At 38.8% G+C, this 18,181-nt stretch overlaps 1 protein-coding gene across 1 annotated transcript; it reads right to left on the reverse strand.

Annotated features, from left to right (window-relative positions):
* Positions 1-1,651: 1,651 nt before the first annotated feature.
* On the reverse strand, positions 1,652-18,115 carry jpt1a (Jupiter microtubule associated homolog 1a). The gene is made up of 5 exons (XM_085459699.1): positions 17,887-18,115; positions 15,452-15,594; positions 4,014-4,111; positions 3,715-3,742; positions 1,652-3,197 (listed from the first exon to the last, which is right to left on the reverse strand). The coding sequence occupies exons 1-5, from the start codon at positions 17,940-17,942 to the stop codon at positions 3,064-3,066; spliced, it is 459 nt and encodes a 152-aa protein (XP_085315825.1). The 5' UTR covers positions 17,943-18,115; the 3' UTR covers positions 1,652-3,063.
* Between the last annotated feature and the right edge of the window lie 66 nt (positions 18,116-18,181).

Raw genomic sequence — 18,181 nt, forward strand, 5'->3', positions numbered from 1 at the left:
CTATTTTCAAAAGACTACCTCTGGATATGGTGCTGAGCACGTGCACTCAACTTCTTTGGTCGACCATGGCGAGGTTTGTTCTGAGTGGAACCTGTCCTGTTAAACTGCTGTATGGTCTTGGCCACCATGCTGCAGCTCAGTTTCAGGGTTCAGATTTAACACACCTGTTCCCCATTTGCACCTGAGACCTTGTAACACTAGTGAGCCACACGACAGCAGGGAGGGAAAATGGCTAATTGGGCACAATTTGGACATTTTCATTTAAGGGTGTACACACTTTTGTTACCAGGGTTTTAGGCAATAATGGCCGTAAGTTGAGTTATTTTAAGGTGACATCAAATTTACAGTGTTATACAAACTGTAAACTGACTACTTTACATTGTATCAAAGTGTCATATCTTCAATGTTATCCCATGAAAAGATATAATAAAATATTTACAAAAATGTGAGGGGTGTACTCACTTTTGTGAGATACTGTATCAACAGGCGCACTAGAGGGGCAACAATCTGACAAGGCCCAAGACATGAATGGTTTTACAGATGGAGGACTGACATTTTTTTTCTCAAGAGCATAGAGAGAAAGTCCAAGAAAGGCAGAACACCTCTGTGGCACGATGGCTTGGTTCATCCATCGCCAACAGGTTGGACCTCAGTGATACAGGTCCAGATCTAGAGGATCCTCCTGGGCATCCGCAGTCTTTTTGAGAATTTCCCCTCCTGTTGTCAGCAGGGCTGACCTGGGACAAAAATTCTCCTGCACTGACAGACATGCATACAATAATTTAAATACACTTGTCAGCCGCATCATTTTTTCCACTTTGATTTTCGAGGTGTCTTTGCATTCAGCCCTCTGTAGGCTGATAATTTCCGTTTCCATGATATGGCATCCTTTCGTTTATAACACACTACCCAGTCCATAACATTACATTGAAATCTGATGTGTTATCAGAGTTTTCGTTTAGTTTCTTGTAAATTAAAGACCACATGTGGTGCCTGGTACTTTTTTGGCATTTCTAAAGGCTTTTATTCAATGCAGTCTGTTCAGCACGTGGTCAGAGTCACATAAAAATAAGAATGCAACACATCAGACAGTCTTCTACTTCTTTCAATCAGGTTTGTTAAGTGGGATTGTTTTATATTTGTGTAACCACTGATTGCTACAACCATGAAAAGTTTAAGTCCTTGAGCATTCACAAGATTATCAGAAAAGTTGACCTCAGACCTTAAGGTCAAGATCACTGAGATTCAAATTAATCCAAGATATTAAGAAGATGCATCTATGGTATCAATTCCAAAACCCTAAGTGATTTTCTTCTTGAGTCATCTCATTCACAAGATTTTGAGAAAACCTGACCTCTGACCTTGAGGTCAAGGTTACTGAGCTTCCAACTTTACCCTGATTTTTAGTAGAAACACCAATCCTACATCTCCTCGTTCTCACATCCACAAACTTTGGTCGCCCACCTGGTTGACCATACCTCATCAGCCTTTTATAGCTGAGGGGTAAAACACAAATACTGAGTCATAGCTCAAGAAGTTGTAACTGTTCAAATAATATTTTATTTTATTAATCAGGCAAATTAGTGGCTGCAAAGTTCCCCCCCCCCAAGTAAAACGAACTAACAGCCACTACAAATATACAAACACAGCCGATGGTCAAAACTGATTTAATGTCAATGTCCACTTGTGCCATTTATTGATTTTAAATTTCAGCAGTGACTTACATCCAGCAACAGGAAATGGTATGATGCAAGCGCTGCATCATAATAAACATAACAAATTTCCCACGTGTGGGACTAATAAAGGTTATCTTATAAGAGAAAGACACAACACTAAACAATGCAAACTTAAAATGCAGATTTTCTTGCGTGACAGCTTGCTGTCATGCAGGTGACTCAAGAGGACAGAAGCAAGTAGAAGAATTTTGGTTGGAATAATGCCACGTGAAAGTTACAGAAAGATTGTTCTAAATTTCCAGTGAGCAAGAATACCAACTAATGTATAAAAGGGGGAGAGCAGTGAAAAGAAGGCTGGGTTGTCATAAGGTCACTTGTCAAATCTAGGATGGGTTTACCAGGAACACAGCTGTCGGGACTATAAACAGTCCATGGATTTTCAATGCAAATGCAATGGAAAAAACACCCATCTGTGATACTGGTAGGATGCAATTAAGAAACCCAACCTTGTTTGATGCTGTAGCCTAACACACAAACAGGCGCACTTTAGAGTAAAATTTGGAGTAAATTTTACCTATAAAAACACGGGGCACTTAAAACCGGCACTGGGGTTACAATAATCTAATGCTCGAGACAGTAGCAAAAACGGCTTGTTCCAACTTTCTTTTGTTTTTTTTGTTTAGTTTTTTTATTTTACCTGACATGTGACCCTACAGTACTCAACTGAAGACAAATGTCTGCATTTTCCAGATCATAATGACAGTAATTTATGAGAATCCTGTCGATAATAATACTATAATCAGTAGAAAGAGTCCAACTTCATGCAACAACAAGAACAAGAATTGTTTCACAACAAAAAAAAGAAAAAGTATTTAACAGATTAAACGGAAGAAAATTCACAGTTATGTTTCTTCTCACATTCATACGTTAAAGACTGGACATGCATGCAAGATTGGGTCAAAGATCAACACGGAGCAAAAGCTTTTTTTCCTTTGCTTGTGTTCTACAAAATGCTTCTCTATTCATTCACAGCTTGTGCTGTTGCATTAAAGTTAGGGGAGATTTACCATTTGGCTGATGTGAGAAATGTGAGCCTTGTACCCTACCTGGCAGGTCAAATGCATTTCAGAGGTAAAGACAGACTTTGAACCGTATACATAGAAATACATAAAGTGCTTCTGTCAAAATAAACAAACAATAAAAACAGTACAAAACGGTTTTCAAAAAAGAGGTATCAAAACAATGCACTTGGGGGTGTGGAGGAGACTGGTGTCTGCTGGACATCAGAGGATTCCTGCAGGACAGACGAATGAGCTGGGGATTCTTGCTTTAAATAAAAAAGATGTTCGAAGATGAATGGAGGTAAGGAGGGGTAGTCGAGTGGCTTTCAACCAAGGATCAGGCTGGACTTGCCCCCCGGGGGGTTTCGGCGGCCAGATGGTAGTCCTGCACAGGGTTCCTCAGCCTGGGGGGCCTCATCTTGCTGCTCTCGAACTGCTTCAGGCTCAGCAGCGCTGTTTTCTGAGCATCAAAAGACAGTTTACAAAATAAATAAGGAAATGTTCCCTTATGACTTCTACTTGAAAGCACAGTCTGTGTGTCAAGTTTATCGTGTTCACTCTCTAAACAAACTATGAATGCCATTGGATGTGGGTGTTTCCTGTTGTTTTCAGTTTACTCTCCATTTCAACTCAACTGCAGATAACAATAATTTGCTTCTCCTGCCCTGTTTTCAAATGAACACTAAGCTTGAAAGTTAGTTTGCTTTGCACATATTTAGTTTCCCCTGGTAAACTGGTTCTACAACTCTAAATTCAAGCAGACCATTAAACCTTATGTATAGTTAACTCAGGGAGGCAGACTGGGGGAGTCAGGGGGAATAATAATATTACCATGTCAGTGTTTCTTTTCCTCTCCTTTCTGTGTATGTGTTGTAAGCATTATATTAAAACTGACTTGTATAAATGTGCCAACAGTTTGGGTGCAGGGAGGTTTCGAACTAAAATAACAATGATGTGATCAAGAAACATGCTCTTACCATTTTCACGTACAGAGATATCTCCATCCTAATCAAGATAAGCAGAAAAGAAAGGATGAATGTTTGACAACTTCATAAAGGAACTTTGTACAACTGTTTTGATGGAAAAACGCACATTCACAGCGCAGTTCAACAGCACTAGTTACAACCCAAGTGTCATTTGGTAATTTCTCAAAAGGAAGAAGAGGAAAACATTGATACTTTAAATAGTTTGGACTTAAGCTGTTTCTTGGTGTTTGTTTGGCCTTAAGTTTCACTTCCTTTCTCTGTGCATCTCATGATCTGAGCCTTTGTCTTACTGTGGTGGGCGTGTCCCCCAAGTGACTGGTAGTATGATTTCCTCCTCTCCTCAGGGGGGCCGATGGCTCTCCACACAGCACACCTGTTGGTTTCCCGCCTAGAAGAGGAATGAAATATTGGGAATAACGAGAAAGACAATCCCAATTTAAATAAACACGTATTATATGTGTGTCTGTGTTGAGCTGTTTCAGTCTGGACTGCAGAGCTGGACAGACAGGCAGACACACATATGGGACTATCCCTTATCACTGCCAGCATGTCTCAAGAACTGTGTTTTAATGATCCACCAGTGGAAAATAAAAAGGCATCTCAAAAAAACATCACTGAATAACAACATCTGAGAATTGGTGCATTAAAACTTCTCTGAGGCAATGAGACCCCGGAGATTTAAAAATACCCCAAGCCGAGCCAACTGTCAGACACGCCTGACTGACACAATCCTCCACACTTTGTTCTTCACAGATTTTCTACAAAATCTAATTGAAAAACAAAACAAAACAGCGACACCTAAATCAGAGAGCATTGATCGATGCAACCAGATGCAAATATGTAATAAATGGCCTGATTATAAGCTATCTGCTTATAATCAGGCCATTTATTACATATTTGCATCTGGTTGCAAATATGACACATTTTCAGTTTCCCATGAAATATTTGCAAGTAATAAATGACATTTGTGAGGGCAGGAAATAACAATCTCATGATAGAAGCTATTCAAACAGCTGCGCACTGACTGGACTCCTACATATGACCTTCCAGTTTTAAATTGTGCTCTGGGGAAGTTTGACATTTCTTCAGTTACACTTTCGCACGAAATGTCCGTCTTACAACAACCATTTTCACACTGAGGTTAATTTAGATGCGCAGTCATGTTCTCCTGCGTAGGCCACTTTTACTGTGTAGGCCATTTCCTTTTCGCCTCCAGGGGGTTTCTGGTTCATTCTCAGTACCCTTATTCACAAGCCTAACAGCAACGCATGTGTCTGTCAGTTTCGGTATAAATAACGGCTATTCAGAAATACTGTCTATCAACACATGATTGGGGGTAGAGAAGAAGGCCAAAAAGGCAAATTTACATTTTTATAATTTGTTCTCACGGAAAAAAAGTGGTCCTATTCTCCAAATCGACAACAGCTTAATGTGACATTTCAACTACGTAATATGAACTTCTTAAACTTTTCAGTATTATTTTTTTTTGCACATTTATTATATCAGATAAAAGGTACCAGCTTACCGTCATCCCATTTTATAACATATTCTAAAGGACCAACTGACTTTTTTGGCTGAATGAATGCCTGCAAATCCTGCTAACATCACATCTCTCGGTGTCACCGGCACCGATGATGGTGAGACGGCCATCAGTGCTACTCCGCAGCCACCTAGTAGATACACCTGTGGTATAAATTCGCCTTGTTCTCAAGTTATTGCATTCACAGGATTTTCAGAAAACGTGACCTTATGAGGTCATGATGAACTAAATCACCCTGTGCACCACTTAACTGGATAGTCAGCAGAGCACTTTCTCTAACAGACTGAGCTCTGCTGCCACAAGGACAGATGCTTAAACATTTTACTGCCATTTGTTTTTACTTTCCCCAAATATGTAAAGGATAAAATATTTGACACACAGAGCTGTTTGTCTTTGTACATCATGAAGTCATGAGTGAGTACTCTAGCGTTTGGGGGTTTAGGTCTGTGCCAATAAGAACATCTGGCTCGTACACGCATTACTGTGTGTGTACAGCAGATGCAAAATAATACACTGACGCAAGCACTGCTATTAAAAAATAATTTTAAGCATTTTCATTTTTAAGTACTTGTACTATATCCTACGCATAATCTACAGGGTAATACTGCACATTTTATTTCAAATTACACTTCCACCTGTAATTTCCATAGTTTGAAGAGTAACTTCTGTGTTAAAATTACATTTACTGCTCACTTTTTATTTTTAGCTACACTTTACTGGTATTGTTTAGGTCCCATATTTTGCTTTCAGAACTTTCTTAATTCTTTCTGTCAGAGATTCAACAAGGTGCTGGAAACTCAGAGACGTTGATCCATACTGATGATATGTAGTTGCTGCAGATTTGACAGAAATCCATTATGGAAATCTTCCGGTTCAGCACAATGCAAAGACGCTCAGGTGAATGATCAAGCAATTTGAGTACAGTGAGCACATTGTTCAAGAAACGAACATGAGATGGTTTGAGCTTTGTGGCATGGTATACTATCCAACAGGAAGCAGCTATAAGAAGATTAGTACATTGTGGTCATGAAAACTTGGAGCATTGTCTGCAAAACTATTCAGGTAGGCTGTTGCATTCAGACACTGTTCAACTGTAGGGTTGTAGTGATTCATCGACACAGTTCATGACGCTGACTTGAAAAATTGTCAATATGCAATTTTGATGTTGATGCATCATATTCTAAAACCAAATAAATATGTTTTTATATCTGCAATACACTACAGGAAGATATGGGGGCACTATCTCTCTCATGGTCTGCTAAGACTGAGCTTAATACTAACAAAGTAGGAACTCCAGCAACACTTGAGGGAAGATGAACAACTTTAATAATTGACCAACGCGTTTCGGCTGTGGCCCTGATGAAGGCCCCAAGCCGAAACGCGTTGGTCAATTATTAAAGTTGTTCATCTTCCCTCAAGTGTTGCTGGAGTTCCTACTTTGTGAATTCTTTCATCCTCTCCATGCACCTTGGAAGCAGGTGAAGTTGTGCCAGAAAATTTTTTTTTTGCTTAATACTAACAAAGAAAAATGCAGCGAAAACAACGGTGAACCAAAGAGAGGAAATCCCAAATAGTTGTTTCTGTTTACCTGGATCTAGCGTTTTCAATGAGAGACAAGTGGAATAATGGAAGAAGATCAAGACAGAGACTTCTGTGTGGGTGAAATTTCACAAAAGACAACTTTTCCTCCACAGCAGCACCACTGCAATGTGCGGACATTTAAAATGTCCACACACTGGTGTCACGACACGGCATTTAATCTGTTATTAGACTCAACTGACTTCTCTCAAAATGTAAAAGCACCCACCCACCACTTTAATCACACTCTAGATCTTGTTTTAACATATGGCATAGAAACTGACATTTAATAGTGCTTCCTGAAAACCATCTCCTGTCTGATCATTTCCTAATAACATTTAAATTTACAATAATAGATTACACAGCAGTGGGGAGTAGATTTAAAGTTAAAGAATATAATCCACCCACTGTTGTAATCTTCAATGCCCTGTACCAACACAGAGCAGAGAAGCTACCTGAACGCTACTAACAGGGGTCGATTATCTTGTTAATAACTTTGCCTCCTCACTACCTATGACTCTGGCTACTGTAGCTCCTGTGAAAAATAAGGCCTCAAATCAGAAGTACTTGACTCCCTGGTGTAACTCTAAAACGCGCACCTTAATGCAGGTAACTGGTAAGCTGGAGAGGAAAAGGTGTTATACAAATTTAGAAGGTCATCATTTAGCTCGGAAGAATAGTTTGCTGCTTTTTGAAAAAGCCCTCTGTAAAGTTAGAACATCTTCACTGATTTAAGAAAATAAGAACAACCCTACTTCTTCACAAAAAATTTAACCATTAGAGAAAAAATGACTCATAATCAACTCATATATGTAACATTATCCACAGCTACTTTCATACCATTGATATTTAGAGTCTTTTTCTAATTACTTCCTCCAAACCATCAACATGTCTTTTAGACCCCATTCCTACAAAACTGCTCAAAGAAGTCCTGCCATTAATTAATGCTTCAGTCCTAAATATGATCAACCCATCTCTAATAATGGGCTACCACAGGACTTCAAGCTGGCAGTAGATAAACCGTCTCTTGACCCTGCTGTCTTAGCTAATTATAAGCCAATCTACAACCTTCCTTTCATCTCAAAAATTCTTGAAAGAGTAGTAGTCAGATCATCTGCAGAGGAATGGCTTATTTGAAGAGTTTCAATCGGGTTTCAGAGCTCATCACAGCACAGAAACAGCTTTAGTGAAGGTTACAAATGATCTTTTTGTGGCCTCTGACGGTGGACTCGTCTCTTGTCCCGCTAGACCTCGGTGCAGCGTTTGATACTGTTGACCATAATATTCTATTAGAGCGAGCAGAGCACGCTGTGTGTATTACAGGTACTGCGCTGCAGTAGTTTGTATCATATCTATTTAAAAGACTCCAATTTGTTCATGTAAATGGAGAGTCATCTACACAAACCTAGGTTAATTATGAAGATCCACAAGGTTCAGTGCTAGGACCAATTCTGTTTATATTATACATGTTTCACTTAGGCAGTATCATCATAAGACATAGTATATATTTTCACTGCTATGCAGATGACACCCAGCTTTATCTGTCCATGAAGCCAGATAACACACACCAATTAGTTAAAATGCAGGAATCTCTTAAAGCCATAAAGACCTGGATGGCCTCTAACTTTCTGCTTCTTAATTCAGATAAAACTGAGGTTATTGTACTTGGCCCTAAAATTCCTAGAAATATGGTATCTAACCAGATACTTACCCTGGATAGCATTACCTTGGCCTCCAGTAACACTGTCATTTTTAGAATGTCATTCATTTTTCCCCAGGATATGTCATTCAAAACAAATATTAAACAAATATGTAGGACTGTTTTCTTCCATTTGCACAACATCTCTAAAATTAGAAATATCTTGTCTCAGAGTGACGCTGAAAAACTAGTTCATGTATTTAATACTTCCAGGCTGGACTACTGTACTTCATTATTACCAGGATGTCCTAAAAATTCCCTGAAAAGCCTTCAGTTAATCCAAAATGCTGCAGCAAGAGTACTGACAGGGACTAGGTAATTTCTAGAATCAATTCGTTTCCGATTCAGAAGGTCCCGAATTGATTCGATCCACGATTCGATTCGATGAACATTACCTGATGCTGCTGAAGTGAAGCAGAGCAAAGTTACAGAGGTTTTATTACATGCACAGCTAAGCATTTTGCATAATTTTAAAAAGTTTAAATTTGTTCAGTAGCCTATTTAACTGCAGAAATGAAGCTTTCTTTTCAGAAGTAAGTAAAAGGAAAAAAAAACAGCGGCCGACAGCACTGTAAACAACGTTAGACTGGTGGGTAATAAGCAAGCAAATAATGGAGAAAACTGAGATTTTTAGATGGGACACTGTTCTTGAAGTACACTAAAAGAGACGGAGAGCTGTGCCTGAAGTGAGATTTTATCGTGCTGGAAGCGAAACAGCAAAAGTAAGAAAGGGAAAACAAGATATGTGAAGCGAAATGTGAAGCGTAGTTTGGATCTTCTTTTGCTGCTGGTTCGGTCAATATTGTTTGGAGAGAGATAAAAACCTCCAGCTTCAGAATCTAGTGCAAAAAAGGGCGTAAACACAAAGCGCGGACCCGCCGAAACATCAGAATCAGTGAGCTGTCGGCTTTCAGCCCGACTGTGTCAATGTCGTCGGGTGAGAAAGGCGACATCTCACTGATTCTGATCCGTCGGCGGGTCCGTGCTTTGTGTTTACATCTTAGTGCAGAATCTGTGTACCTGCTATCATTTACTATTTTAGCTGTTTGGTGGTTGTTGAAATTTTGTGAGGTTTAACCTGAGATTCTGGCGTTTTGGGCAACATAAATTTAGATTTAAAAATTGATTCAGGATTTTAATGAATCGATATCACGTTATCCAAGCCAGAATCGATTTTAATCGATAAATCAATCACCAAAACCCACCCCTAGTTTGGATTTGGGACACAATATATGAGGCGACTGTTTTTGTGATTTGGCGCTGTATAAATGAAATTGAATTGCATTGAATTAATTGATTAATCAAAAATAAAATCATTTGCAGATTAGCCGACTGCCAAAATAATCTTTTGTTTGCCGCCCTACTCAATTGGTACTAAGACACTAAAGTGTACATTCCACCACCAGGGTAAACCACTGACACAAGTCATTATTTATCCAATTAAACTAGCCTGGATGGCTAAATACACTGATTTGCTATTATGTGATTGCCCAATTAGATATTTGTGTTAATGCACAGTCCAACAGGTGTACCTAATAAAGTGATCATGAGTTCTGAACATAGTGAGCACAAAAATGTGTTTTATTCAGATAGAGTGCCTGTTGCTTTATTTCCAGACAGTCTAGACTTGGCAGCATTCATGACACCACAGGATTACAATAAATCCACTTCTGAGAAAGAACAAGGAAGCGTTTATGATAATTAGTTTATGTGAATATGTACTTTGCGCTTATAAAAGCATGCAATGGAGACCGTGACATAAAACAACTGAAAATTTGACATTTGGTCAATGAAAAATAAACAGATAAATTTATTCCTATTCATGCTATTCCTATAGTCTTGGTATTTTATGGAGTTGTTATATCATAGTAGTAACATTACTTGTTACCTAAAATAAAAATTTGTTAGGTAATTTGTTACAGTACTCACTGTAGCACTTTTGCTTTACTCCATAATATTTTCTGAATTGCATTTTCACATAATTACAAGCCCAAACAAGGGCACAAATTACTACTCTAATGAAGAGATACACAAGCTGTTTCTTTAAGATTTAACACAAAGACAAAGGCAAAGTTAAACACCAGCCCAGAGAGTACTTCGCAGCGGTGGCCAGTCAACTGTAGAAACAGCCACAGGTACGAACTAAGGCTTGAATGCTATAAAGGAGAAATATAAGTAATGCAGATATCTCCACTTCTAAAAAGCTGTAAACTACTCTACCATTTTCCTTCTCCAAGCACACCAACTGGAATCAGCTGACTGTGCGGAAGTATGTGAAAAACAATTCCATGTTTGATTTTTTTTTCCTTTTTAAATCAGTCATTGTGGAAATAATTGAAAAAAAAAAAAACATGCTTGGCATTCATTTATTAACCTTTTGATTTTCTAAATATAATGTGATTACTGAATTCAGTAAAATAACGTTACATTACTGTTACCCCACGTGTCTCTGTAAACACATAAATCTCTTACTCTCTCTCTTGTCTTTGACAAACATGCTGTGGCAGTTGCAGATCAGGTTAGGTAAGTAAGCAGAAAAAAAGAAACCTGCTCAGTGACTGTGAGTAAATCACTTCTTGAAAGGAGAAGGAAAGAAATATACTTGAGCCTGCTAATTCGAAGAAGACCTTACTCTGCTTAATCAAAGTTCAAAACAACTCAGGACAAGTGTCCCACTTCTCAAAACACCAAAACACAGAGAAGTAAAAGAAGGAACTGAAAGCTGGGACTTGAGTGAATTATATCCAGCTTAAACTTTCAGAACAAAGAGAGGACTATTACTTTCAACCACTCAATATGAGAAGTAAAAAAGGAGGAAGGAACTGTGTGGAAGCTTTTCTTGCATTTGGTATGAAATCATACAGGACTTTAAAGATCCTGTAGGTACTATAGTATTACTCAAATCTTTATTGTGTGGCTCAGAAGATGAAAAGATTGTTAATACTAAACTACTCTCTATTGTTAAGTAAATTCCCCCATATATTAATAGACCGACCCTTGAACACTTCCTGATGTAGGCTTCCTGATGTCAGCTACTTTCTTGGTGAAGTGTATTTTACACTGATGTCATCACATGGTTATTCATGTCTCTGGACTTTCCACCAACACACCATTGTATGTGATACTTCCTACCACTTTTTTTACAGGCCTATCACAACAGTGTCTATCTTAAGTTGCCAAAAGGTATCCAGAGGCCAATTCCCCAAATGATACAAGGATAAATTTACTAATGACAATTTATAATATATTTCTAACATCATACATTAAAAACTGTTTCACTAGAGACCCTGAGATCTTCAAATTTACAGTAGACATTCAGTACTGAAGAGCCATTTTTGTAGCTATATTGTTTAAAAGAAACTTGGAGTTTTATTTAGATTTTTTCAAAGGTTGGAAAGCATGAGAAATGCTTGTGCTAGCTGTATGCGTAATAGACCTATTTTGTAAGATGTACTTTTAAAATTATGTTGATGTTTAAATAATTTATTTTCTTTTTAGGTGTGTCTCATGCTCATTTGGGGAAAATGCTCTGGAACAAGAGAAGCAAATAAAAATTGCAATACCTAGCATCATATTTACCTCATGTCTAGTTTCATTTCCTTTTTTCTGTGTTTTTTTTGTTGTTGTGCATCAATCTACATTTAGGAAAGTACACTTAAGGCCAAAAGTCTACATACCATTGTCATGTGCATGAATGTCATGGTAAGTTTGGTTTTCTATCATTTCGTTGAACTTCTTTTTTTCAGGATGGAATCATTGTACAGCATACATCTTTAATGATTTATAAAAATACAAGAATTGGGTGCACAAGTTTTCATTTGTTTTGGACTTTCTCTAATCCATTTAGAATGGCCTACCCAAAGCCCCGACCAACCCTTTTTAACTCTACTGACGATTTGTGAATTATGCCTAAAAGCCAAGTCTGTGCCAGGAAACCAACCAATTTAAATGAACTCTATGAGCCAAAACAAGCGGTCAAAGATCCAGCCAGAATTATGCCAGAAGCTTGTTAATAACTACTAAAAGCATCTGGTTGAGGTCGAGGTTTCTTGCTAAGTGCCATTTAACCAAATATTAGTGGGTATATGTATACTTTGACCATGTGTGGATTAGAAAAAAATCATAAACAAATTCAAAGTTGTGCACCCCATTTTTGTTTTTCAAAATCATTAAAGATCTATGCTGTACAATCATTCTACCACAATAATATTTCAAAGAAATCATTAAAAGACCAAACTTACCATCACATTCATACCCACAACTGTATATATTCAGCACTGCAACAATAAGACTTATTAAACCATGGTGTTCCAGAGGTTTCTACAATGAGACAATGACTATTTATTTTCAGATGATGCAGATGATACCCGGATGTATATATCCATGAGGCCAAATGACACAAATCAATTACACTCAACAAAAATATAAACGCAACACCTTTGTTACTGCTCCCATTCCCCATGGGATGGACGTAGAGACCTAAAATTCATTCCAGATACACAATATAACCATCCCTCCCAAACAGTGGTCACAAATCAGTCCAAATGTGTGGTAGTGGGCACATCTGCTATATTGAGATAATCCATCCCACCTCACAGGTGTGCCACATCAGGATGCTGATCTGACATCATGAGTAGTGCACAGGTGTACCTCAGACTGCCCACAACAAAAGGCCACCCTGGAATGTGCAGTTTTGTCTCACAGCAAAATGCCACAGATGCCACAAGCAATGAGGGAGCGTGCAATTGGCATGCTGACAGCAGGAATGTCAACCAGATCTGTCGCCCGTGCATTGAATGTTCATTTCTCAACCATAAGCCGTCTCCACAGGCGTTTCAGAGAATATGGCAGCACATCCAACCGGCCTCACAACCGCAGACCTCGTGTAACCACACCAGCCCAGGACCTCCACATCCAGCAGGTTCACCTCCAAGATCGTCTGAGACCAGCCACCCAGACAGCTGCTGGAACAATTGGTTTGCACAACCAAACAATTTCTGCACAAACTGTCAGAAACCGTCTCAGGGACGCTCAACTGCATGCCCGTCGTCCTCATCGGGGTCTTGACCTGACTCCAGCTCGTCGCCGTAACAGACTTGTGTGGGCAAATGCTCACATCTGATGGCGTCTGGCACGTTGGAGAGGTGTGCGCTTCACGGATGAATCATAGTTCACATTGTTCAGGGCAGATGGCAGCTGAGAATGTCCCAGTTCTTGCATGGCCAGCATACTCACCGGACATGTCACCCATTGAGCATGTTCGGGATGTGCTTGACCGGCGTATACGACAGCGTGTACCAGTTCCCACGAATATCCAACAACCTCGCACAGCCATTGAAGTGGAGTGGACCAACATTCCACAGGCCACAATTGACAATCTGATAGACTCCATGCGACGATGTGTTGCACTGCATGAGGCAAATGGTGGTCACACCAGATACTGACCGGTTCTGGGTCCCCAGACCCCCAATAGCGCAAAAAACTGCACATTCCAGGGTGGCCTTTTGTTGTGGGCAGTCTGAGGTACACCTGTGCACTACTCATAATGTCAGATCAGCATCCTGATGTGGCACACCTGTGAGGTGGGATGGATTATCTCAATATAGCAGATGTGCCCACTACCACACATTTGGACTGATTTGTGACCACTGTTTGGGAGGGATGGTTATATTGTGTATCTGGAATGAATTTTAGGTCTCTACGTCCATCCCATGGGGAATGGGAGCAGTAACAAAGGTGTTGCGTTTATATTTTTGTTGAGTGTAGTTAAGCTATAGGTATGTCTTAAAAAAATAAAGGTCTGGATTGCTTCTTATTTCCTACCTCTCAATTCAGACATTTGAAGTTATTGTACTCCATCTTAACAATCTTCGGCACATGTTGTCTAACCAGATACTTACTCTTTAGCCTGTAGTCATTTTTGATCAGAATATGTCCTTCAACACGCACATTAAACAAATATGTAGCACTTACTTCATTCAGCTTGCGAAAAAAAAGTCTGAAATGTGATGCTGAAAAGCTAGTTTGTACATTTAACACTTCTAGGCTGGACTTTTGTAAATCCTTACTAACAGTCTGCTCTAAACGCTCCCTGAAAAGCCTTCAGTTTCTCCAGAATGGTGCAGTGTTCTGACAGAAACTATAAAAATAAACCACTGCTATTTTCCCATGGTTTTATGTTCTAACAGAGCACTTCACTCTCAGAATGCAGGCTTACTTAAAGTTTGTAGTTTTTTAAAAGTAGAATCGGGGTAACAACCTTCAACCTAACAGGTCAATCTACTATGGAACCAGCTCCCAGTTTGGATTTGGGACCCTCTCTACTTTTTGATTAGGCTTAAAACATTCCTTTCTGGGTCAAGTTACCCTGAATCATTCTTTAGTTATGCTGTAATAGCCTTAGGTTACTAAGGGGGTTCCTGTGATCTACTGAGTATTTCTTCTTCACTCATTGCTTTTCATTCCCTGTTCGTTTATACACCACTCCTGCATTTAATATACTGTAGTTTGGGTTTGTTTGTTTGTTTGTTTTTTTGTCTAATATTACAGGGTCTTCATCCTACAATAAAAAATTACTGCTATTGTGAATTGGCGCTATAAAAATAATTAATTAAATTAAAAAGGCCATTCTGAACATTTTCATTTTAAACAATAAACCCTGTGCTTTAACAAGGAATTGAAGCAGTCAAAACTACACAAATATTCAAGATTTCTGCAAACTTGTTGCTTACGAGACAAACCCTTTTGGTCCAATATATAATCACGATCTTTTGGGAAGCTAACCTGCTGTGTGAACTATCATGACTGGAAACAGATTCTGGATACATTTTCTAAATAAGATGGCTATGGCAAATTGAGCTGTAGGTTTTTTGACAAAAGCAACATATGTGCAGATGTGATGCAGATATTACCTGGTGGGTTGTTCCTTCGATTAGCATAAGGGTCTTCTGGCTCGGCAAAAACACTAGACGCCATCTTGTTTTTCCGGACAGGCGGCTTCTCCTCATCTGCACCAAGCGAAATGTTGGAGCCACCACCAGGAGGGCGCAAAACCCTGGAAAGAGAGAGACTCTTCTGTTTCTTCTCACTTTTCTACCAATATTTATATGTATTTATTAAATGTTATGCCTTAGAATTAATGCTTCGCTTATACTCATATCAATAAAATTCAGTGAATTGTGTTTTGGCTCGTACAACAATGAGCATCCCAGTGGGGGGAGTGTGTAAGAGTCACGACTACAGTTTTTTATAATCAACTAAAACAAAACTGAAAACTAACATATTAGGTTCATTCCAAGAACGGAACATGGATCTCTTGGGCAATGAGCAGGAAGGTCAGCCAAAAATAATAATCTGCCATATGAAAAATGCGGATCTCCCTGCTGTGGGGACACTGACAATGACGAAACAAATAAACGAATAAAAAGAAAACAAAATCACTAAACCGAAATGAGCAAGCTCCATTGTGAAACTAACTGAAACTAAAAATTCTTAATGAAACATAAAGTAAAAGTGAAAACAAAACTAGATTAACCCAGTAATGAATCAGACAGATTTATTATACTAAGCGATGGGTTTCTGTACATCTGCCAGATTTTAAGTGGTAGAGAAAGAAATGTAAATTACTAAATGGCTAAAATTTTCTTTACACCACATAACCTCACAACTCAGTTGCTGTTTAGAATATCATACACCGAGACAGACTTGAGAGATATATCTATCAAATAAATATAACACCTGAAACCTCAGATCTATAGATGTGATATCATGGTATATGAAGAGTTTAATTCATAAATACAACCATGTTCAGTATATAATTGGTGCAAACCCCCCCCCCCCCCCCCCAGTCTATTATGGGATTCTATTAAAGAACTCTGGGTAATGGGCAGTGGAAAATCTGCAATATATAAAGTTATTGCACTAAAGGTATAATCTACATTTATCTGAAAGTAAGAACAGTATTGATAAAAATAAACAAGCAAAACTGGAAAAATATAGTTTTAGAAAATAACAGGAGCCGTTTCAAAATCAATAATGTATGGCATGTATGGTGCACTAAAACAATTAAATATGATAATGACAATAATTATTACTAACCTGTGATTTATGTGATACATTATACTAGTTATGCTTAAAAATGGAGTAGGCTATTTAACAGTGTTAAATATGTGGATTGTACTTTATGCACAGGTGTGGCATATGCGTGTTTATGGTTTGTGTATAAATGACAGGTGTCAGAATACCTTGATTCTTCAAATATTGTGAAAGTAAATATTTTTTAATCCTCATATCTCCTACTGCATTTTGTATTACCTAACTTATGACAGCTGCGAAACTATATTAATACAATGTATTATGAGCACCTTTTAGCACCAAATTAATTCCAGCTGATGTGCCTTATACAGATGTGCCTTATACATGGGTAATTGAGACTATATAATTGAGGAAACTTAAATTTTCTATGCTGTACATGCAGCAGATTTTAACAATGTTATTTTGGTATACGTTTCCAAAAACACTAAAGATAACAACAGTTTGTGTTTTTACAGCGTGATGATGATTAAAATATGCTTTCGTCCAAGTGCACTGTAATTATGGTGCTACTGAATTTGCTACAATAACCATATAACTTTCTGAAAACTCATTCGTTTAAATAGTGCTCATTTATTTTTTTTATTTTTTAAATTGGTCTTAAATCAGATGTTCATTGCATCTAATAAACGAATACAATACACGTGGAATTCAGTGTATGGTCTATATAATGTCAGGTGTGGCCAGCAGTAACATGGCCCTCGCCTCAATCAGACCATATGCAAGACAGACTAAAGCATGTCTTACTGCACCTCCGATAATAATCTCGCTTCCCTGATCAGAAATCTGCGGGAACCCCACCCAGCTGAATGAATATATATTTACTCCCCTACGTTTTCCAAACAATAACCACAAAATACTCAAGCAGGAAATGCAGTACAAACACACGAAGGCATAAAAGGCCTCGGAACCACGATTAGTCTGCATCAGCTCGCTAAGCATCCTCTCTCCACAAAAGGCAGCGGTACAGACGTGGTGTCTTGCTAACTAACGCTCACGTTCGAATGCTATATCCGGATGGGCAAAATGGGAAGGCGTGGTAGCAAGCTTTATAATTGTATCGTCGACGGCTTTACTTTCAAACTATGTCTAGGCGTCTTAGTAACAATTACAGGCAGGGGCAACAACAAAACGGTCGTCTATTTTTCTCCGTTAGCCTGTGTTTCGCGTTGGGGTAAAGTCAGAGGATGCTGGACTTGTTGGCTTCATGGTGGATGGCTAACGGATACACAGAGGTCTGAAAGACGCCTTTTACCTGGAACTGCTTTTAGCACCGGGCTCCATCCCTTGAAATGTCGTAGTAGTCGTCATTTTTGCACAAGATGTCGTACAGTATGTTAAGCCTATCAGTATGCAACCAAACTACACTCTCATAAGCAGTATTTCACCACCTCATCACTATCCACCCTAGCTGGTGGCTCCCAGTCAACCTGCTTCCAGTCTGAGAGGACCAGTGTAGAACTAAACGACGAAAGAGATCTCACTTCCGGCTGTTGTTTCAAAATAAAATAAGACAACTGTGGGGAAAAAAAAGGGCTGCGATTCTGTGG

This window comes from Copadichromis virginalis, linkage group LG6 (genome assembly GCF_057382275.1).
Source record: "Copadichromis virginalis isolate Kocher_CV1m ecotype Utaka linkage group LG6, C_Virginalis_male_GT1.1, whole genome shotgun sequence".
NCBI lineage: Eukaryota > Metazoa > Chordata > Actinopteri > Cichliformes > Cichlidae > Copadichromis > Copadichromis virginalis.

Bases quoted from the DNA above. Each gene is read 5' to 3' on its own strand.
- jpt1a (XM_085459699.1), bottom strand. From the start codon at position 17,942: ATGACGACTACTACGACATTTCAAGGGATGGAGCCCGGTGCTAAAAGC. The intron at 15,595-17,886 runs GTAAAAGGCGTC...CTCTCTTTCCAG, and splicing joins GGTGCTAAAAGCAGTTCCAG to GGTTTTGCGCCCTCCTGGTG. The intron at 4,112-15,451 runs GTAATATCTGCA...TTCCTCTTCTAG, and splicing joins TCGAAGGAACAACCCACCAG to GCGGGAAACCAACAGGTGTG.